Below are 24,458 nucleotides of genomic sequence, written 5' to 3' on the forward strand. Positions count from 1 at the left end.
AATATGAAAAAAAAGATCTTAAAAGAATTGGGACCAGACTGATCCATTAAAGAAGTAATCATCTTTCTTTTGAAACTAGAAAATTTTTCGTAGTGACAACGTCATTTCAAATATTACAGTCGATGTAAACCTGTGTCTGTTGTTTGGCACTCACAGTGAGTGCACTTCGTAAGGTAAACATCGAATTAGGCAGTACAAAAGTATTCATAATATTCAAGTCGGTCACTGAACTGTATTAATGTTTCAAATAAAATTAAATATATCAACGACTACAAAGATGTGTGTACAACGCATTCTTCGCGTCTTCAGTCAGCACCAGATGGATATTTTAAGTGGGACACACACGTCGGTAATCGAGTTATATCGATTAGTGGCATTTCGAGGCGGACGCCAATTTGAATGAAGTTAGGAACTCAATGTGTATTGTCTAATAACTAAATAAGTTGTATGCTGTAGATAATTTAATAGCTGAGGTGTTATTCAGCGTAATAGAAAAGATACAAACCAATTATATACCAGTACAATTGAATAGATATGTACCTCTTTTGTATAATGGCAAGGTTATTTCGTCTTTCGTAAAGGCCAAAATAAGAGAGATGATATTAAAAGCTGAAATACTGACGATGGATGTGGTTTCTAGGACACCTGAATATTATGCCAAAATCGCAAGAGACGCAGGTTTTTACTTTTGTCTGAAGCAAGGACGTATTGACTGGAATAAAATAAGTAAGGGTCTTGTGACATAATCACATGAATGGAGTTGCTGATTTAGATTCCAAATTATGCCTGTTTTGCTGATACTTCTTTACAGATGCGATCGACATCGACCGAGTAGTACAAGAGAGAGATATAGTTACATTACGAGCCAATCTTTTCAACATAACGAATTACAGTTTGGAAACCGAATATGATGTTAGGGTGTTGGATCCGAGTTTTGTGAAGCTTTTTAAATTGGCGCAGCTGTCAGTTGATTATCTCGTGTTTATGGAAGAATATACGAGTAAGCAAATGATTAAAATTCAAGCTCAACTGAATACGGCGTTGGAGGTAAGTTAAAGGCATTTAGCAATAGTTGGTTTGTCAGAATTTGTCTCCACATATCGTTTCAAGAGCTAGAAAGGCCCTAGTTGTAAAAAGATTGATACGAAAATATCGAGGAATAGCAGAGCACCAGATGGCAGATAGTTCATAGTAGCTACTGGGTATTCGTGATTGTTGACTTAAATGCCTACCAGTAACGTGCACTTTTGCAGTTTTCATTCATTAAGGTCTTATGATGTCATATTCTAGGGCAATTTGTCACTGAAGGAAAAAAAATTGTCACACACTTCAATTTATTATCATCCATTTTATCATTTACATATTATAGGAATTGTCATATAGAAAGAGAGAGCATGATTTAAGTTTTAACAATTAAGGGAAATAATGTTTTCTTAATTACACAAAAGTATGTAATATGAATAATAGGTGGTGTGCCCACTATAAGCTCTTGTGGACAGCTCATTAAACAGTTGACAGTACTGACATCTTCACAGTGCATCTACACCAATGTGAACCTTATTGTTAATAATGAGTCACAATTTGGAAACCAAAGTAATATTCATAAGCATAACACCAGAAGGAGAAATGATGTACACTGTCAATTACTCACCCTTAGTGTAGCATAGAAAAGAGTGAGGGTATTGAGCCATAAAAATCTTTGGAATCATATCCAGTGATGTGAACAATTTAATATGTGAAAAAATAAATGTAACACAGTAGCAATGTCTGAGAGCAAAGAGCTGCAACTTAAAAACTTCTGTAAATGTTCAGCCTGTTGCCAATTTTTCCAGTGAGAAAGTATATCAGCATCGTAAAAGTGACTCATTCCACATGTAGACAGAGGTCGCAGTAACAATAAAACAGTGTTTCATACAGTAGGCCTAAACCACAGTTCCTGTGCAGACAGTTAGAAAGTGGAGCTTGCTTCAAAATAGTAATAGTCAATGGGTTTAGACCTGCAACACATCACTTCAGATTGTAATGCAGCCAGAAGAATAGAAATACACTGTACAGCAGTGTTATTTAACAGTAAAAGATGTGGAATAGCGAAATTCTGCTGTTAGTCTGTCAGCCAAGTAATGTTATGAACTGATTCTGCTCTGTTGTTTCAGAGTTCCTTGGAGACTTTAGACAGATCTGTAAACTGTGTTTGCTGTAGTAACAATGATTTGTAGCATAGCCATCAGGCTACTTTTATCCCACACTTAACCCAGTTTTTGTTGTAAGAGCTAAAACAACAAAAAACATATATTAGATAAAGGACAAGACTCCAGTCACTAGTTTGATACATATTCTGTACAAATATTATACGTAAGCTACAAGAAGTAATGGAGGGGAGGTCCCATAGTGTAAATATTATTGAATTTTGTATATCTCAATTGGTCAAAAAACCTGTGTATCAGACCAACTGATGTCTGTGGCTAAATGGATTGTGATTGACATAAACACAGCCTGTCACTCCTCAAGTAAAGTGTAAAGTACAAATGAATACACATTGGTTTATCGTTGTCACTGTTTTGTAATGACAGTTAAGAGGTATAGAAATAATATCTATACTAGCAGTTAATTGATACAGGAAAACCGAAGGATAGAAATTGTATGTATTTTCCTAAAGTAATCAATCTCTTTCTTCATTATGTTGATGACAATTATACAATTCACTAAGATAGTAGACGTAGGCTAACTTATTTTTACTTTCACGTACTGCCCTATTTTATAGAAAGTAGCTTTCCCCTCAGTCCATTTGCTATTTGAAACGGAAAGGGAACGATTAGCAGTTGTCAGGGTACACTGCTATTCACCGTATCGTGGCTTGCTGATTATTTGTGTATATGTAGGTAAAGATATTTGAATGAGTGGTTGAGAAATAATTATGAATGCAATCTCAAACATATTGTTTAAATTAAATATGTTATATAAAAAAAAAAAAAAAAAAAAAAAATGAAATGCCAACACACAATGACTAACAATATGATAAGGAACTGAACATAGGTCTTCAACATTCATCAAGTAATGTGCTTATGGAAGTTGAAGGTATTCTTGACATACTGTATTAAAACAATGTGCTGGGCGGGAACTCAGATCAGGACAATTTCCGTTTTCAGGGAACATTTTAACACTCTGACACAAAGCTTCATTTTTCTAGAGCTTGCTCTTAAATCTCCAAATTCCACACATGCTCTGTTAAAAAAAATTCTTGGTTGATTACAGCTATCGGAATAAAGATGGTCAGGGTTCAATTCATGGTGTGAAGCTTCGTGTCAGGAAAGATTATTTAAGGTAATGGTCCACAGCAGAGTGGATGTTTTGTCATTTGTGCTGATTCCTTCAGTAATCATTGTTAATTCGTTATTTCCTTGTTAGCCTTTTACAAATTATGTGAGTCAAATGATACCAGATGTACATTTTGTATCATGACACGATGATGAGGCATGTGACATCATACATGTGCTAACAGGAGGAGAACAGAAAACTGACAATCTCTTTTTCTGTGTTTATATTTTTTGCAATGCATGTAGCGTGACAGACTGCTGTCTAGTCTAGCTCAAGCTTAGGCTGAAATGTGGCAGTTTGGTTGAGAGCTGGTGAAGCGGTATTGAAGGTTTCAGTTAATCCAGTGTAACTGTGTCTTTCATGTAGTTGCCAGGTGATAAACTAGTCTCTTAGTTTGGCACCTGACCATCTTTCGGCACTTGAGAGTACCCTGCCCCTGATGCTGACAGATCCAGAGTAATGTGCCAACCCTGTGAAGATATGGGAATAAGGCCACTAAGAAGAAGAGGAAGACACTAGTCTCTTTAGCTTGCTACTATGAAAATGCTTAAGGAGTGTGTTCTAAGTACCAGTAGGAGTGTAACAGATGTACCATTGTATTGTGTTACAGGAAAATGAGAAGCTTAAGAATGAATGCCGGAGAAGAAATGAAGAATTAAAGTATATGAAGAAAAGCTTGAAAGAGAGGGAAAATATGAAAAAAGTTCTGGATCAGTACCACAAGACTCAGTACTATATGAATTTTATTTCGCAATGTTTTAAGGTAGGTAAGTTACCAACCATCCTTAAACATGACTTGTAAAGTTGCAGTTGAGTCTATATGCAAGCTATGTTTTAGTTCCGGTTGGATGTCTGCCTCATGCTAGCCACAGGTTTGTCTGACAACTGCTTTGAACAGCATGTTTCATTATTTGTTTGCTATTTCCTTGTACCATATACTTTCTCAGAATTAGTCTCTTAATTGGTGGCTGTAAGAGCTTTTCCAGATTTGTGGTGTTCATTCACACAAGATGTGCCACTCTTGTATGAAGTAGTGAGAAACTCTAATTTCACCTGTGCTAGCTCTACTAACTGGTGCTTTTAGTTCTCAACAAAGGAATATATCTTTGTGAAATGAAATGTCCACTGCAGTATGATTTTTAAAACATCTCTTAAGTTATTGGAGTTGCTGTGCCATAATTCAAACACTTGTATATCAGTAACCTTTCTTTATTGAATCCAATCCAATGAGGCTTTTCTCCAAAGGAGGTAGCAGGAGAGTCTTTGCAGTTTGCAAGAGAAGAAATCACATAGACAGTAATAGAAGCTTCCAAGCGACCCGTAAGTAGTTCGTAAAGAGCTCCGTTTCATTTAACAGCAGCGTCTCTACAATTTGGAAGAGAAGAAAGAAGCTTTCAAATGACCCATAAGCTGTTCTTAGAAAGCTCAGGTCTGTCATGATCTGACAAATCAGGAAGGCTATGTCATTTTATGAAGTTTTCAGTTTAGTGTACAGTGTTCCATGTATCATTTGTACAGTAAACATGAGAAGTGAATTGGAATAAGCGCTGCCCAGAGTGATTCATATTTAAATATGATTGCTTGCTGACCATTTACAAAATGGGTGTTTGGTGCTAAATAATGTTTAGTTTAATAAAGCAAGTGGATATGTATTTCAGTCATCCTTCGTATAGATCAAAGGTGGTGGTTGCTCAGTCAGTTGTTATGTTATTCATCATAAAATGGGCAAAGTACTTTAACTGACAGCTGTACATTTTCAGAGTCGTGCTCTTATTATGTGGCCCTCCATATTTAAATATATTTAAATAATCAACTCAACATACTTGCTCATGCAAAGTAACAGACTTAAAAATGCTTATTTCTACAAAAAAGTCCTCATCTTACTTTAAATTCACCAACTTGTATCCCTCTGTTCTGCCTGATCACACTACCGCCCATTCACAGAATTTCACACCTTCTTCAGCAGTGTCTCCAAGTTAGTCTGCTTACTGTCACACTCGCTGGCTTTCAAGTACTGTATTATTCAGTAATTTTGCAGATGTTGCTGTGTTTCTAGTTAAACCTTTTCTCGCTGACTAATACACAATTAGTGCTTCTTTCAAACCAGAGAACATTGAACACAAAGCAGTCTGCAGCTCTACATCAACAGTAACATATTTCTTGCAGACTGACATATCTGTCCTCACTTGTTTTCTGGGAGCATCATCATTTCTATGTAGCTGACAAGCACCAATCAATATTGGAAAAGAATGCCACACATTACTTCAGTCAACACACAGGTGGCGATAGCTCATGTTTCTAATCACCCTTTTACAGAGGGAATCAAAATATCAGTAAAAGTGCACCTTACAGTGTACCACAGCTTTTCTCTTGCATACTGCAGTTGATGCCTATTGGCGTGGTGAATGAGGGGAAATGGACATAACGGATCAAGAGATGAATGATAAGACAAGATGGTGGACCCAATGAGCAAATAGCTTTCAATAAATGTCGTGCTGTCAAATGTATGAAAGTACGTGGCACCGTAATGGAATAATTGTGCAGAATGCTGTTGTATGAAACAGAATGTTCTGTAAAATCTAAACTGTCCTCTTAGGTTCCGGTATAGCCACCACCATGGAAATTGGGGCCTTCTGAAAACACGCAATGAAGTTTGTGTAAGGATCATCACGGTACTCTGTGCATCAGTTTGTCACCACAGCCAATTTTACTTCAGTCATGTAGTCATGTTAACTGGCGTCTCCAAGTCTCAACAAAACTATAACGTTGGAATACGAAATACTAGGCCAAGGAATCATGTCAGATGCCAAGAAATATACAATGCAAGAAGTAAATACAAAAATCACCAACAAGTCTTATAATCAGAACAACTGAATCAATAATTGTTGATCTTGCACTCTTCGTGTTGAAAACAAAAGTAATCAATTCATATCTTCCGCTGAAACAAGTCATTAGGTTGAGAGATTCTCATTGGCTGCCATGTACTACCACCTGATTGGCTACAAACAACAACAATGAATTGCCGACAGCAGCACACAATGGAAAATCTGTGGTACACTGTAAGACCATTTTAGCCAAACTGTTCTCTGCCTCAACGTATGGGTCACTTCTTCCATATTACTGTAAACTGAAAAACAGCCTACCTTTGTGCACATTTAAGTTCAAAGCAATAATCCAGTAATGAAAACATTTAGTGACCAGTAATAGATTGACGAAGTTGTGACACCCATTAACATCCAGAACACACCAAATAGACAGCACTCATTGCAGAGTGTCATAACAAATGACTGATCATAAAAATAAGTTTGCCCAGAATATAATATTGCAGGATATTATTGAGAGGAAATAAAGTATTATTTCCCTCTGACATTTTGGAAGCTGAGTTGATTGAACAACTCGAGAATTTTTTCCTTCCATTTCAAATTGTTGTCAGTTTGTTCATCTAGAAATTATTGCTGTCCAGGTGTTATCAATGACTAGTATAAATTCTTCAACTTCAAGCATCTGGATCGCTCTATCTTGACCATAAAAATTTTGCACTTTAGTGTTAAATATCATATTTACAATTTCTTCTGATGCTGTATGTCTATCAGGATTGATTATAATGCTCGTGCCCCAAAGTTAATAAAAGAAAGTTCAAAGCAAGAAGGGTATAGAGTCTTTTTGTTGTAAGTGAGGTTATGAGGTACTTACGTTTATTCTTATTATAGTAGAATACTGCTGCATTATTGCATAACACAAATAAGAGGTGAATGATATCAAAACCATCATTTAAAATAATGATTAATGTTTATTTTACTCTCATAGAAATTAATTTACTTCATTATATTCATGGTGTGTATTTTTCAGATTTGAAGTTCGTGGTTTTCGCATTTTGCCAATGGAATCCGAAGTAACACCTCCATTGGTTTCATTTCTCTAATCAGTAATACTTGAGTTAATAATTTGATCTTGTCTGGGCTGAATACAAAACACTTTGTTTAATGCTAAAAACACCATTTATTTGAAGAAAGTGCTATGTGTTACACACATGGTGCTAAGGGTATCTACAACAGTAAACAATAAAAATATCATCAATATGAACGGACCATGTCTGCTGTCAGCCAGCTCATAATTGTACTGGGCACTTAAACAGCATTAAATACTTAGCTTTATTACAGTGTTTTCATTTAGTTATTTATCTTATTAGCACAACAAAGTCTCAAAAATGAGAGCGATAGGAAGTGCAAAATGGCTAAACAGGGACGGCTAGAAGACAAGTGTGAGGATGTAGAGGCATATATCACTAGGGGTTAGATAGTTACTGCCTACAGGAAAATTAGAGACCTTTGGAGGAAAGAGAACCACCTGTATGAATATCAAGAGCAAGATCGAAAACCAGTCCTAAGCATAGAAAGGAAAGCAGAAAGGTGGAAGGAGTATATAGAGGGTCCATACAAGGATGATGTACTTGAGGGCAATATTATGGAAATGGCAGAGGATGTAGATGAAGATGAAATGGCAGATATGATACTACGTTAAGAATTTGACAGGGCACTGAAAGACCTCAGTCGAAACAAGGCCCCAGGAGTAGGCAACATTCCATTAGAACTACTGATAGCCTTGGGAGAGCCAGTCCTGACAACTCTACCACGTGGTGAGCAAAATGTATGAGACAGGCGAAATACCCTCAAACTTCAAGAAGAATATGATAATTCCAATCCCAAAGAAAGCAGGTGTTGACAGGTGTGAAAATTACTGAGCTGTCAGTTTAATAAGTCATTATTGCAAAATACTAACACGAGTTCTTTACAGACTAATGGAAAAACTGGTAGAACCCGATCTTGGGGAAGATCAGTTTGGATTCCATATAAATGTTAGAACACACGAGGCAATACTGCCCTAGGACTTATCTTAGAAGCTAGATTAAGGAAAGGCACACTTACATTTCTAGGGTTTGTAGACTTAGAGAAAGCTTTTTGATGATTCTGACTGGAAAACTTTCTTTCAAATTCTGACTGTGGCATGGGTAAAATACAGGGAGCGAAAGGCTATCTACAGTTTGTACAGAAACCAGATGGTAGTTATAAGAGTCAAGGAGTGTGAAAGGGAAGCAGGGGTTGAGAAGGGAGTGAGACAGTGTTGTAGCCTATCCCTGACATTGTTGTTGTTGTGGTCTTCAGTCCTGAGACTGGTTTGATGCAGCTCTCCATGCTACTCTATCCTGTGCAAGCTTCTTCATCTCCCAGTACCTACTGCAACCTACATCCTTCTGAATCTGCTTAGTGTATTGATCTCTTGGTCTCCCTCTACGATTTTTACCCTCCACGCTGCCCTCCAATGCTAAATTTGTGATCCCTCGATGCCTCAGAACATGTCCTACCAACCGATCCCTTCTTCTAGTCAAGTTGTGCCACAAACTCCTCTTCTCCCCAATCCTATTCAATACTTCCTCATTAGTTATGTGATCTACCCATCTAATCTTCAGCATTCTTCTGTAGCACCACATTTCAAAAGCTTCTATTCTCTTCTTGTCCAAACTATTTACCGTCCATGTTTCACTTCCATACAATGCTACACTCCATACAAATACTTTCAGAAATGACTTCCTGACACTTAAATCTATACTAGATGTTAACAAATTTCTCTTCTTCAGAAACGCTTTCCTTGCCATTGCCAGTCTACATTTTATATCCTCTCTACTTCGACCATCATCAGTTATTTTGCTCCCCAAATAGCAAAACTCCTTTACTACTTTCAGTGTCTCATTTCCTAATCTAATACCCTCAACATCACCCGACTTAATTCGACTACATTCCATTATCCTCGTTTTGCTTTTGTTGATGTTCATCTTATATCCTCCCTTCAAGACACCATCCATTCCGTCAACTGCTCTTCCAAGTCGTTTGCTGTCTCTGACAGAATTACAATGTCATCGGCGAACCTCAAAGTTTTTATTTCTTCTCCATGGATTTTAATACCTACCCCGAATTTTTCTTTTGTTTCCTTTACTGCTTGCTCAATATACAGATAGAATAACATCGGGGAGAGGCTACAACCCTGTCTTACCCCCTTCCCAACCACTGCTTCCCTTTCATGTCCCTCGACTCTTATAACTGCCATCTGGTTTCTGTACAAATTGTAAATAGCCTTTCGCTCCCTGTATTTTACCCCTGCCACCTTTAGAATTTGAAAGAGAGTATTCCAGTCAACATTGTCAAAAGCTTTCTCTAAGTCTACAAATGCTAGAAACGTAGGTTTGCCTTTCCTTAATCTTTCTTCTAAGATAAGTCGTAAGGTCAGTATTGCCTCACGTGTTCCAGTATTTCTACGGAATCCAAACTGATCTTCCCCGAGGTCGGCTTCTACTAGTTTTTCCATTCGTCTGTAAAGAATTCGTGTTAGTATTTTGCAGCTGAGGCTTATTAAACTGATTGTTCGGTAATTTTCACATCTGTCAACACCTGCTTTCTTTGGTATTGGAATTATTATATTCTTCTTGAAGTCTGAGGGTATTTCACCTGTCTCATACATCTTGCTCACCAGATGGTAGAGTTTTGTCAGGACTGGTTCTCCCAAGGCCGTCAGTAGTTCCAATGGAATGTTGTCCACTCCGGGGGCCTTGTTTTGACTCAGGGCTTTCAGTGCTCTCTCAAACTCTTCACGCAGTATCGTATCTCCCATTTCATCCTCATCTACATCCTCTTCCATTTCCATAATATTGTCCTCAAGTGCATCGCCCTTGTATAGACCTTCTATATACTCTTTCCACCTTTCTGCTTTCCCTTCTTTGCTTAGAACTGGGTTTCCATCTGAGCTCTTGATGTTCATACAAGTGGTTCTCTTATCTCCAAAAGTCTCTTTAATTTTCCTGTAGGCAGTATCTATCTTACCCCTAGTGAGATACGCCTCTACATCCTTAAATTTGTCCTCTAGCCATCCCTGCTTAGCCATTTTGCACTTCCTGTCGATCTCATTTTTGAGACATTTGTATTCCTTTTTGCCTGCTTCATTTACTGCATTTTTATATTTTCTCCTTTCATCAAAATTCAATATTTCTTCTGTTACCCAAGGATTTCTACTAGCCCTCGTCTTTTTACCTACTTGATCCTCTGCTGCCTTCACTACTTCCTCCCTCAAAGCTAACCATTCTTATTCTACTGTATTTCTTTCCCCCATTCCTGTCAATTTTTCCCTTATGCTCTCCCTGAAGCTCTGTACAACCTCTGGTTCTTTCAGTTTATCCAGGTCCCATCTCCTTAAGTTCCCACCTTTTTGCAGTTTCTTCAGTTTTAATCTACAGGTCACAACCAATAGATTGTGGTCAGAGTCCACATCTGCCCCTGGAAATGTCTTACAATTTAAAACCTGGTTCCTAAATCTCTGTCTTACCATTCCTATTAATTATTAAACCTACTCCTGCATTACCCCTATTTGACTTTGTGTTTATAACCCTGTAGTCACCTGACCAGAAGTCTTGTTCCTCCTGCCACCGAACTTCACTAATTCCCACTATATCTAACTTTAACCTATCCATTTCCCTTTTTAAATTTTCTAACCTACCTGCCCGATTAAGGGATCTGACATTCCACGCTCCGATCCGTAGAACGCCAGTTTTCTTTCTGCTGATAACGACATCCTCTTGAGTAGTCCCCGCCCGGAGATCCGAATGGGGGACTATTTTACCTCCGGAATATTTTACCCAAGAGGACGCCATCATCATTTAATCATACAGTAAAGCTGCATGCCCTCGGGAAAAATTACGGCCGTAGTTTCCCCTTGCTTTCAGCCGTTCGCAGTACCAGCACAGCAAGGCCGTTTTGGTTATTGTTACAAGGCCAGATCAGTCAATCATCCAGACTGTTGTCCTTGCAACTACTGAAAAGGCTGCTGCCCCTCTTCAGGAACCACACGTTTGTCTGGCCTCTCAACAGATACCCCTCCGTTGTGGTTGTATCTACGGTACGGCTATCTGTATCGCTGAGGCACGCAAGCCTCCCCACCAACGGCAAGGTCCATGGTTCATGGGGGGGGGGGGGGGGGGTCGCTGACATTATTCAGCGTATATATTGAGCAAGTAGTAAAGGAAACAGAAGAAAAATTTGTAGTTGGAATTAAAATCCATGATGAAGAAATAAAAACTTTGAGGTTTGCTGATGACCTTGTAATACTGTCAGAGGCCGCAAATGACCTGGAAGAGCAGCTGAACGGAATGGACAGTGTCTTGAAAGGAGGATATAAGATGAATATCAACAAAAGCAAAACAAGGATAATCGAATGTAGGTGAATTACCGGTAAATCAGGTGATGCTGAGGGAATTATATTAGGAAATGAGACACTTAAAGTAGTAGATGAGTTTTGCTATTTGGGGAGCAAAATAACTGTTGATGGTCGAAGTAGAGAGGATATAAAATGTAGACTGGCAATGGCATGGAAAGCATTTCTGAAGAAGAGAAATTTGTTAACATTGAGTATAGATTTAAGTGTCAGGAAGTCTTTTCTGAAAGTAATTGTATGGAGTATAGCCATGTATGGAAGTGAAATATTTTAGACAAGAAGAGAATAGAAGCTTTCGAAATGTGGTGCTACAGAAGAATGCTGAAGATTAGATGGATAGCTCATGTAACTATTGAGGAGGTACTGAATAGAACTGGGGAGAAGAGGAATTGGTGGCACAACTTGACTACAAGAAGGGATCAGTTGGTAGGGCACATTCTGAGGTATCAAGGGATCATCAATTTGATATTGGAGGGAAGCATGGAGGGTAAAAATCGTAGAGGGAGACCAAGAGATGAATAGAGTAAACAGATACAGAAGGAAAGGAGGTTGCAGCAGTTACTCGAATATGAAGGGATGTGCACAGGATAGAGTAGCATGGAGAGCTGCATCAAACCAGTTGCTGGTCTGAAGACCACAACAACAACAGTACAACAATGTGCATCAAGGCTCGAGACAACACAAATCCCATTTTCTCATGGTCGCTGGCAGTAAGCTAGTATGTCACGATGACCAGCACAGCAAGTCACTGTCTAAAGAGAAATACTATGCAGTCATAATCTCACAAACTCTACATGAAACAGAAAACAAACAAAACTGGGGGACTATTTTGGAATAAAGCTAATGTAAAAATATTGAAGGAAAAATTTATAAATATTTACCTGACAGAATTAATGTGGGGAAGAAATCAGTGTTACCATCAATATTTGTAGCACTACAATGGACAGTCTGTGAAAGCTTATTAGAAATTTAATTTCAAATACCTCAGCATAAAATCTACATCTAAATGAACATATCCTGCAAGCCACTGTATATTGTGTGTTGGAGGGTACCCTGTACCACTACTTTCCAGCTTCACTCAAAATGGAACAAGAGAAAAACTACTGTCTAAATGCCTCCGTATGAGCCCTAATTTATCTTATCATATCTTCATGATCCTTGTGCGAAATGTACGTTGGCAGTAGGAGTATCCTGCAGTCAGCTTCCAATGACAGTTCTCTAAAGTTTTTCAATAGTGTTGCTCAAAAAGAATATCACCTTCCCTCCAGAGATTCCCATTTCAGTTCCCGAAGCATCTCCCTAATACCTGAATGCTGTTCAAATCTACCAGTAACAAAACTAGAACCCTGTCTCTGAAATGCATTGGTGTCTTCCTTTAATCCTACCTGGTGGGGATCCCAAACACTCAAGCAGTGCTCAAGAATAGGTTGCACTGTAGTGTTCTGTATGTGGTCTCCTTTACAGCTGAACCACACTTTCCCAAAATTCTGCCCATAAACTAAAGTTGAGCAATTCCCCTTCCCTTGTTAGTCCTTACAAGCTTGTTCCATTTCATATCACTTTGTGACATCATGCCCAGATGTTTGAACGACATGACTGTGTCAAGGAGAACAGTCCTAATGCTATATTCGAACATTACAGGTTTGTTTTTCCTACCCATCTGCATTACCTTACATTTCTCTACATTTAAAACTAGCTGTCATTCATCACAACCACTAAAAATTTTGTCCAAGTCATTTTGTATCTTTCCACAAACACTCGACGATGACACTTTCCTGTACACCACAGCGTCATCAGCAAACAGCTGTGAATTGCTGCCCAACCTACCTGCCGGATCATTTATGTATATAGAAAATAATAATGGTCCTGTCACACATCCTTGGGGTACTCCTGATGGTACCCTTGTCCCTGATAAACATTTACCATCGACGACAACATATTAGGTTCTGCTACTTAAGAAGTCTTTGAGCCACTTACGTATCTGCAAACCTATTCCACCTTTGAGAACGGTCTGCAGTGGGGCATCAGGTCAAATGCATTTTGGAAATCAATAAATATAGAATCTGTCTGTTGAACTTCATCCATAGTTCATAGTATATTGTGAGAAAATGGCAAGCCAAGTTTCTAAAGCAGTGCTGATTCATGAACAGCTTTTCTGTCTGAAGGAAATTTATTATATTTGAATTGAAAATAAGTCCAAGAGTTCTGCAGCACACCAGTGCTAAGGATATTGGTCTGTAATTCTACAGGTCTGTTCTTTTACCCTTCTTATATATAGGTCTCACCTGCACTTTTTCCCAGTCACTTGGAACTTTGTATTGTATGAGTGATTCACAATAAATGCAAGCTAAGTAGGAGGCAAATGCTACAGAGTATTCTTTGTAAAACAAAACTGGGGTTCTGTCCGGACCTGATGACTTATTTGTTTTCAACTCTTTCAGTTGTTTCTCTATGTCAAGGCTACCTATTACTATGTCATCTGTAACTGAGTCTGAGTGATGGTCAAATGATGGCATATTTGTATGATTCCCCTGCTCAAATTTCTTAAACACTTAATTTAAAACTTCAACTTTCCTTTTGCTATCTTCTACTGACACAACAGACTTGACAACGAGTGATTGAATCGAAATTTTAGACCTGCTTAGCAATTTGACGTGGGATGGGACCAGAACTTTCTCGACTTCTTTGACAGATCTTTTATAAGATATGACAGCTGTAGTTGTATGCTTCGAACATAGATCTTTCCACAGATTCACGAATCTTTCCTGTCTGTAATCCACTTACTAGGCACATACTTCTCCAGAGCACAATTGATAATCCATTTAAAATTTGCTCATAATTCCTCTACATGCAACATACTAGAACTAAATAATGCCAATTCACTGTCCAAGTGAGATGTTAACTGCTGCTTATCTGTTCTCTCTAGAAGAGATACTCTCCTGTCCTTTTTGACTGATTTATTAACTTTAGTAACAATAGTCACTATGATATCATGCTCACTAATCCTGTCCCTTTACTGACATTGTCAATAATCTCATACCTGCTAAAGCAGCAAGGTCTAAAATATTTCCACTGCATGTGTGCTGTTGACTAGCTGCTCAAGACAATTTTCAGAAAAAGTGTTCGTAAGTACTTGGCAGTACCATTTTTCTCTACTCCATGCACTGAATCAATGAATGTCCCAGTCTATACTTGGTAGGTTAAAGTCACCTCCAACTAATATTGTATGATCTGGGTATTCTACATTACTAACCGTAGACTTTCTTCGAATGACTAAAACTGCCACTGTGGAAACGGATGACTGGTAAAAACATCCAGCAATTAATTTGATTTCCACCTGGACCTCATTATATACGACCAGATAACTTCAGTGTCACACTCAGATTCAGCATCAATAGAGACAGTATTTCTGTCAACTACAATGAACACACTCCCATTTATGGTGTCTATTCTGTCTTTCCAATACAGGTTCCATGTCTCGCCAAATATCTCAGAGCTTTCTACTTCCTGAAAAGCTCCCATGTGCACTCCAAAAGTGCTCTGCTACCTGGGTAGCTGTTTCCTTTTTTGTAGTGCATGACTGACCTATGGGTCAATCCATACCAAGTGGTCCAGCAGTGGTTGCTTGACCATCTCAGAAAAATTTTATATTTTCTGGGTGAATTCCCCAATGTTTAGTAATCACACAAATATTTTTTTAAAAAAATTATGGTTTATTATTTTGAAATGGCGGCCATATTTGTTCCAGGCCACATGCTGTTTTTTCGTATTTGCAAGCATCTACATTTTTCACAATTATTCAGAAGTGGATTGTTGTAAGCCTTTTAGATAAAATGCATTTATTACAACTCACACTGGGCTACAAATTAACATCATTATCGCTTAGCTGAATGTATTCTTTAATATATGTTTAATAGTTCAAAGTTATCAGTCTAATTAAGAAACACAATTTTTGAACAGTAGCTTTCCAAAGAAAGATTAATTTATCAGCTTTAATATTTGTTTTGCTATTACGCTGTATGGTATAGCTACTTTTTATAGAGTGTCAATGGTGAGCAGCTTACACTTAAAAAAGTACTATTTTAAAAAATGTTTTTTAGTTTTTCCATTTTGTGGCCTGCAATATCTTTGTTGGAGGACCAGATAAATATCTGAAAATTTCACAGTAAATAGACCTTTATGATATCAAACTTCAGTATAAATTTCAACTTTGAGATTCAATTGGAAGTTATGAAAAAAAGATTACAAACATGAGTAAAAAATACGTTTTTTGACATCTGCGATACCTGCTAGGCTAATCAAATAAAGTACACCAATTGCATAATGTAACACACCATGTTACACTAGGTAATGATTTTTTGTCGAAACAATGCTCTGGTAATTGTTTCAGCAGGCTAACAATTGCATCTGCAAGCCTATACAAGTCTGATTATTGTCTTCCCCCTTACACCAACAATTGTCTACTCACACTTATTTAGCAAGAAGTTCTTGAAGTGTGCAGTTGAAAAATGGTGTCTGTGTTCTGTTGGTGTTATTATTAATGAAACATGTCATAAAAGTGTGTATAGAGTGTATCCTAAAGACATTACTTTAATCGAAGATCACAGTGAAGAAGAAAAAGGGTTGTTTTACTTACAAGTCGGCCCAATGGTCAAATCAACATGCAAGTACCATGAAATGAAATACTTAAAAAAATTTCATCACCTGTTTGGTCAGTCTTGCACGGACCCTTTTGAGAAACATAAGAAACCTATAACAAAAGGTCTGCGAGAAATAACATTTGATCATTATTCTAAAAATAAAAGCCCTTTTGTCAGTCTCGTAAAATCACAAGAGAGAGGATGGTGAAACCTCAGATACAGAATTTTGTGACTTATCAGCAACCATTAAAAAAGTAGATACAGCTTGTGAAATCCTGAGTGTATCGCCTGCGAGTAAAATTAGGAAACTAAGTCAAGGTAAAAGACCAAGTGCTTGAATACAAAAATTGAGAAAGTGGCAGCTACAGTCAGAAAGAATTTGGAAGTTTCATTTCAAAATACAATTTGTACTAAAACAGATGGAAGTTCTAAAACTTCACCAACCGAATATGATGATTTGATAGAAAAACTAAAACCTAAATGCAGTACTTCAAACAAAGAGGATAAAATTAAGATTATCAGTTTACTGTCAAATTCTTGGAGTCGAGCAAAAGTTAGTGATGAATGTAATGTGTCACAATGTCTGGTTAAGTTAACAAGACAATTAATAAAAGAACAGGGAATTTTTCCAGCATTACTAAGAAAAGTGCATCTAATTTGGTTGATGAAAACACAATAAAGTTATTAAGTATTATGACGATGACAATAACAGCTGTTTGATGTCTGGCAAAAAAGACTGTGTTTCTGTGAAAGAAAATGGTTATAAGATTCAAAGACAAAAAAAGTTAATATTGTGTAATTTAAATGAAATATTCTCTGAATTTTAAAAAAGAAAATCCTAACATTAAAATTGGAAGATCAAAGTTTTGTGAGTTGAGACCAAGATGGTGTATTGTTGCAGGGGCATCTGGCACCCATAATATTTGTGTTTGTTTGTATCATCAGAACGTAAAGTTGATGATAGATGGGGCCAATCTTACAGTTGACTATAAAGACCTTTTGGAAGTTATGGTATGCAATATTGACAGTTAAAATTGTATGATCAAGGAAAAATGTGAAGATTGTCCAGGCAAACAAGTGTTACTTGACACGTTTGAAGAATCCGAAGAAGACGATTTGATGCCTGACAATATAAAATACAAACAATGGGTGACACAAGACAGAACTGAAATGGTGACAGTCATAAAATCACAAGAAGAGTTTTTTGAAGTGTTGGTGGCTAACCTTGAAAATCTCAAAATGTATCATTTTATTGCAAAAGCTCAAAGTAAATTTTTGAAAGACAAAAATCAAACCTTGGCAGCTGATTAATGCATAGTTCTTGCTGACTTTTCGGAAAATCATTCCTTTGTTGTTCAAGATGAAGTACAAGGGCACCAGTGGGTAAACAAACAGGCCACAGTTCATCCATTTGTATTCTATTACAAAGATGAAGATAAACTAATGAGCCACAGCTTTTGTGTCATAAGTGACTTCCTTGAACACAACACTACAGCAGTGCACATTTTTCAACTAAAATTAACAAACTACATTAAACAGCACCACCCTTCCATAAAAAAAACTGATGTACTTTTCAGATGGGGCGGCAACTCAATAAAAAAACGTTATTAACATCTTAAAGAAGATTTTGGGTTTGATGTAGAATGACACTTTTTCACTTCATCCCATGGGAAGAATGCTTATGATGGTGTCGGGGGTACAATAAAGCGAGCTGTCACAAAAGCAAATCTGCAGTGGACCGATTACAATCATATCATAACACCTCAAGAAATGTTTGAATTCTGTAAAAAAGATATCAAAGGAGTTACCTATGTTTTTGTACAATGTGAGGAAATACAAGAAGTCTATGACAGTGTCTTGAAGGAAAGGTACAACACTTGTCAGAAGATTAAAGGCACTCGATCTTTTCATTGTTTTGTTCCGTATTTACACAACTTACTGAAGTGTAAGATCACATCAGCATCTCCTGATAGTGAACTTCGGCAATGTGGAAAACTTGTACAACTATTTCTTCAAAATAAAAACATAGTGGCTTGTGTTTATGATCAACAGTGGTGGATTGGCGAAGTTGATAATATTGAGAGTCAAAACCAAGATGTACATGTTGTATTTTATCACCCTCCAGGACCGAGGACATCTTTTAAAAAAATTGAGAAGGATCAAGTTTGGATGCCGCTTAAAAATGTACTAAGGAAGCTGTCTCTCATGGAATTTACAACTGTGACTGGGCGAACTTATAATCTAACACCCAAACTGAGTGAACAAATTTCTCAGATGTTCAATGAGCGATTTACTAAAAACAAATAACAAGAGAACAAATAATGTAATTAGTAAGCTTATTTTCAATAAAAAAAGTAAGTAATCATAGATATGATTAAATTATATACTGTAACTGATATATTTTATTCCATAAGCTTAGATATTGCAGATGTTAAAAAACGTATTTTTGACTCGTGTTTGTAATTTTTTTCCATAACTTCCAATTGAATCTCAAAGTTGAAATTTATACTGAAGTTTGATATCATAAAGGTCTATAAACTGTGAAATTTTCAGTTTTTTATCTGATCCCTCAAAAAAGATATTGCAGGCCACAAAATGGAAAAATGGAAAAAAAATCCATTTTTTAAAATAGTGTATTTTTTAAGTGTAAGCTGCTCTCCATTGATATTCTTTAAAAAGTAAATATACTATACAGTGTAATAGCAGAAAACATATTGAAGCTGAGAAATTAATCTTTCTTTGGAAAACTACTGTTCAAAAATTGAGTTTTTTTAATTTGTGGCTGATAACTTGGAACTATTAAAAAATATATTAAAGAATACATTCAGCTAAGTGATGATGATGTTAATTTGTAGCCCAGAGTGTGTTGAACTAAATGCATTTTGTCTGAAAGGCTTAGGACAATCCACTATTGAATAATTGTAAAAAATGTAGATGCTTGCAAATAAGAAAAAAAAAATGCATGCGGCCTGGAACAAATATGGCCTCCATTTCAAAATAATAAACAATAATTTTTTTAAAAAAATGTTTTTGTGACTACTAAACATTGGGGAATTCACCCAGAACATATAAAATTTTTCTGAGATGGTCAAGCAACCAGTTATTTTTTTCTTGGACCACTTGGTATGGATTGACCCCTATCAAGGGGAGTCCATAATTTCCCAAATCATAACCCATCCAAGATCATCAAAGTTGATGAAGCTTTTTGTTGAGACCCTCCACTGAGTTCGAAATCACAGGACCCCTATCAACTTTGGAAACAATGCTACAGATTGTGAACTCTACATACATCCCATGCAAGGCCATCAGCCAAAGGGACCTCTGCCAAACACATTTACATAGCAGTAAGACCCATTTTCTGTTTACGTGATGCGTAATTTTGAGTCACATCTATGATGCATTAGCCCATTGCTTGTTCATTTTCTTCACAAGCTGTGGCATGGAGGAGGAGGCAGAGGCAGCACTTATCCTAGCAGCCATTGCACCATGAGCCAGGCTATGAGTTGATCCCAATTTTTGACTCTCAAAATCGTCTGCATGGGAGCCAAGTTAAAGTGTGTGATTACTACTTTTGCCAGTATATAAGTGAATATTGCCAGAATGCTGTGTACTGAGTATAGTTGCATCAAGCCACTGACATCTGGCAGTTCTGAAATTTCATTTAGCAGTCCTTACGAAAGGAAGGTGTTAAAATGTTACACTGAATACCTCAATTGCTACAGTGAATGAGCTACATTAGGGCTGTTTTAACTCGTGATATGTATGAGAATTGATACTGGACCTTAGTCAGTTTTCTGTCCTTCATTAATGACTTATCCATAGGAAGGGTGGGGGGGGGGGGGGGGGGAGGGAGACGGGAAGTAAATAAAAGTAAAGAAGATATCACCTACATTCACTGAATGATGTAAAACTTTAGTGTGCTTTCATTAAGTATACATGCTGGTCATTGTTAAATGCAAAGGATATTGTATCAGTTTCTCTGATGAGCTGCGTGTTTGCGAGTGCTTTTAATTTAGTTCTTACCCTGTGTTCCTTCTTATCGCTTATACCTTATATGCGTTTGGACATTATTTATGTGATGTATGTATCTAAACAGTGCAAATTTTTGTTACAGTGCATGTATTGTGACAAATGTTTCTTGAATGGGACATTCTTGGATGCACATCTTGCTCGTCGTCATCCTAAAGACCCTGAACAGCAATTACAAAAACAATCTAAAGAAGATAATAGTGAAACGGTGGCATTGTTTACTGAAATCCATGAACTGAAGGACCGTCTGCAAGCTGCTGAACAACTTCTACATAAGGCTGAGGTACTACCACCACCACCACCACCACCACCACTACTACTACTACTACTACTACTACTACTAACTCTGAATGTATAACTTGGTGAGGTTGCCCAGCCGAAGTGGGAACTAACCTGGTCACATGTCTAGGGATAATTACGATTCAATTCAAAGTAATGTGCATTGTTACCTTGCAGCACAAGCACAGAAAGTGATCAGGGGTGGCAACAAAAACTTGCTATTAACATCATTAATTTTATTGGTATTAACATTGAGAATGAGAAAGGTGCAATGGTGCTGATAAAAAGTTTGACAGAAAATTAAATCAGAAGTTAAGTAAGTCACTGGTGTGCAAATTATGGAAGGATGAGCACAATGCAGAGTGGAGCAGGACTGAAGTATCTGCCTCAAATAGAATACATAAATTTACATAGTAAATATTTTAGATGATGAACCATGGACCTTGCCGTTGGTGGGGAGGCTTTCGTTCCTCAGCGATACAAATGGCTGTACTGTAGGTGCAACCACAATGGAGGGGTATCGGTTGAGAAGCCAGGCAAATGTGTGGTTCCTGAAGAGGGGCAGAACCTTGTCAGTAGTTGCAGGGGCAACAGTCTGGATGATTGACTGATCTGGCCTTGTAACACTAACCAAAACGGCCTTGCTGTGCTGGTACTGTGAACAGCTGAAAGCAAGGGGAAACTACAGCCGTAATTTTTCCCGAGGGCATGCAGCTTTACTGTATGGTTAAATGATGATGGTGTCTCTTGGGTAAAATATTCCAGAGGTAAAATGGTCCCCCATTCGGATCTCCAGGTGGGGACTACTCAAGAGGACGTCATTATCAGGAGAAATAAAACTGGCGTTCTACGGATCGGAGCATGAAATGTCAGATCCCTTAATCGGGCAGGTAGGTTAGAAAATTTAAAAAGGGAAATGGGTAGGTTAAAGTTAGATATAGTGGGAATTAGTGAAGTTGGGTGGCAGGAGGAACAAGACTTTTGGTCAGGTGAATACAGGGTTATAAATACAAAATCAAATAGGGGTAATGCAGGAGTAGGTTTAATAATGAATAAAAAAATAGGAATGCAGGTAAGCTACTACAAACAGCATAGTGAATGCATTATTGTGACCAAGATAGACATGAAGCCCAAGCCTACTACAATGGTACAAGTTTATATGCCAACTAGCTCTGCAGATGATGAAGAAATTGATGAAATGTATGATGAGATAAAAAAAATTATTCAGGTAGTGAAGGGAGACGAAAATTTAATAGTCATGAGTGACTGGAATTCGAGAGTAGGAAAAGGGAGAGAAGGAAACATAGTAGGTGAATATGGATTGGGGGTAAGAAATGAAAGAGGAAGCCGTCTGATAGAATTTTGCACAGAGCATAACTTAATCATAGCTAACACTTGGTTCAAGAATCCTAAAAGAAGGTTGTATACATGGAAGAATCCTGGAGATACTAGAAGGTGTCAGATTATAAAATGGTAAGACAGAGATTTAGGAACCAGGTTTTAAATTGTAAGACATTTCCAGGGCAGATGTGGACTCTGACCACAATCTATTGGTTATGAACTGTAGATTAAAACTGAAGAAACTGCAAAAAGGTGGTCAATTTAAAGAGATGGGACCTGGATAAACTGAAAGAACCAGAGGTTTTACAGTGTTTCAGGGAGAGCGTAAGGCAACAATTGTCACGAATGGGGGAAAGAAATACAGTAGAAGAAGAATGGGTAGCTCTGAGGGATGAAGTAGTGAAGGCAGCAGAGGATCAACTAGGTAAAATACGAAGGCTAGTAGAAATCCTTGGGTAACAGAAGAAATATTGAATTTAATTCATGAAAGGAGAAAATATAAAAATGCAGTAAATGAAGCAGGCAAAAAGGAATACAAACGTCTCAAAAATGAGATCGACAGGAAACGCAAAATGGCTAAGCAGGGATGGCTAGAGGACAAATGTAAGGATGCAGAGGCTTATCTCACTAGTGGTGAAATAGATACTGCCTACAGAAAAATTAGAGAGACCTTTGGAGAAAAGAGAGCCACTTATATGAATATCAAGAGCTCAGATGGAAACCCAGTTCTAAGCAAAGAAGGGAAAGCAGAAAGGTGGAAGGAGTGTATAGAGGGTCTATACAAGGGCGATGTACTTGAGGACAATATTATGGAAATGGAAGAGGATGAAGATGAAGATGAAATGGGAGATACGATACTGCATAAAGAGTTTGACAGAGCACTGAAAGACCTGAGTCGAAACAAGGCCCCGGGAGTAGACAACATTCCATTAAAACTACAGATGGCCTTGGGAGAGCCAGTCCTGACAAAAAACTACCATCGGTGAGCAAGATGTATGAGACAAGCGAAATACCCTCAGACTTCAAGAAGAATATAATAATTCCAATCCCAAAGAAAGCAGGTGTTGACAGATGTGAAAATTACCAAACTATCAGTTTAATAAGTCACAATTGCAAAATACTATCGCAAATTCTTTACAGACGAATGGAAAACCTGGTAGAAGCCGATCTCGGGGAAGATCAGTTTGGATTCCGTAGAAATGTTGGAACACGTGAGGCAATACTGACCCTGCGACTTATCTTAGAAGCTAGATTAAGGAGAGACAAACCTATGTTTCTAGCATTTGTAGACTTAGAGAAAGCTTTTGACAATGTTGACTGGAATACTCTCTTTCAAATTCTGAAGGTGGCAGGGGTAAAAGACAGGGAGCGAAAGACTATTTATAATTTGTACAGATACCAGATGGCAGGTATAAGAGTAGAGAGGCATGAAAGGGAAGCAGTGGTTGGGATGGGAGTAAGACAGGGTTGCAGCCTCTCCCCGATGTTATTCAATCTGTATATTGAGCAATCAGTATAGGAAACAAAAGAAAAGTTCGGGGTAGGTATTAAAATCCATGGAGAAGATATAAAAACTTTGAGGTTAGCCGATGACATTGTAATTCTGTCAGAGACAGTAAAGGACCTGGAAGAGCAGCTGAACGGAATGGACAGTGTCTTGAAAGGAGGAAATAAGATGAACATCAGCAAAAGCAAAACAAGGATAATGGAATGTAGTCAAATTAAATTGAATGATGCTGCGGGAATTAGATTAGGAAATGAGACGCTTAAACTAGTAAAGGAGTCTTGCTATTTGGGGAGCAAAGAGCTGATGATGATCGAAGTAGAGAGGATCTAAAATGTAGACTGGCAATGGCAAGGAAAGTGTTTCTGAAGAAGAGAAATTTGTTGACATCGAGTATAGATTTAAGTGTCAGGAAGTTGTTTCTGCAAGTATTTGTATGGAGTGTAGCCATGTATGGAAGTGAAACCTGGACGATAAATAGTTTGGACAAGAAGAGAATAGAAGCTTTCGAAATTTGGTGCTACAGAAGATTGCTGAAGATTAGATGGGTAGATCACATAACTAATGAGGAGGTATTGAGTAGAATTGGAGAGAAGAGAAATTTGTGGCACAACTTGACTAGAAGAAGGGATCGCTTGGTAGGGCATATTCTGAGGCATCAAGGGATCACCAGTTTAATATTGGAGGGCAGCGTGAAGGGTAAAAATTGTAGAGGGAGACTAAGAGAGGACTACAGTAAACAGATTCATAAGGATGTAGGTTGCAGTAGGTACTGGGAGATGAAGAAGCTTGCACAGGATAGAGTAGCATGGAGAGCTGCATCAAACCAGTCTCTGGCCTGAAGACCACAACAACAACAACAACAACAGTATAAATCCTATAAAACAATATTATGAAAAGGATAGTTGTTACCATGTAGCAGAGATAGGCGCAACAAAAAGACTGTTAGAAAGTAAGCTTTCAGCCAACAAGTTCTTCAAGGGAAATAGAAAACGTACACGCACACATGCACATGTAAATGCACCTCTCATATACATGAGACTGCTGAGGCCAGACTGTGAACAGCAGTGCATGATGAGAGGAGCACTTGGTTA

The 24,458-nt window shown here is 37.7% G+C and overlaps 1 protein-coding gene across 2 annotated transcripts in view; it reads left to right on the forward strand.

Annotated features, from left to right (window-relative positions):
- The first annotated feature begins 323 nt into the window (after positions 1 to 323).
- Positions 324 to 24,458, forward strand: part of LOC126162842 (cilium assembly protein DZIP1-like) — a 289,744-nt gene continuing 265,609 nt past the window's right edge. The window contains exons 1-4 of one of the 2 annotated variants that reach the window (XM_049919606.1): positions 324 to 726; positions 812 to 1,047; positions 3,926 to 4,078; positions 20,326 to 20,523. In XM_049919606.1, coding sequence (XP_049775563.1) covers positions 597 to 726; positions 812 to 1,047; positions 3,926 to 4,078; positions 20,326 to 20,523 — 717 coding nt within the window. In that variant the 5' untranslated portion in view covers positions 324 to 596. The remainder of the gene's footprint in view (positions 727 to 811; positions 1,048 to 3,925; positions 4,079 to 20,325; positions 20,524 to 24,458) is intronic. The other variant, XM_049919605.1, reaches the window with a different exon arrangement.

Source organism: Schistocerca cancellata, chromosome 2 (assembly GCF_023864275.1).
Source record: "Schistocerca cancellata isolate TAMUIC-IGC-003103 chromosome 2, iqSchCanc2.1, whole genome shotgun sequence".
In the NCBI taxonomy this organism is placed as follows: Eukaryota; Metazoa; Arthropoda; class Insecta; order Orthoptera; family Acrididae; genus Schistocerca; species Schistocerca cancellata.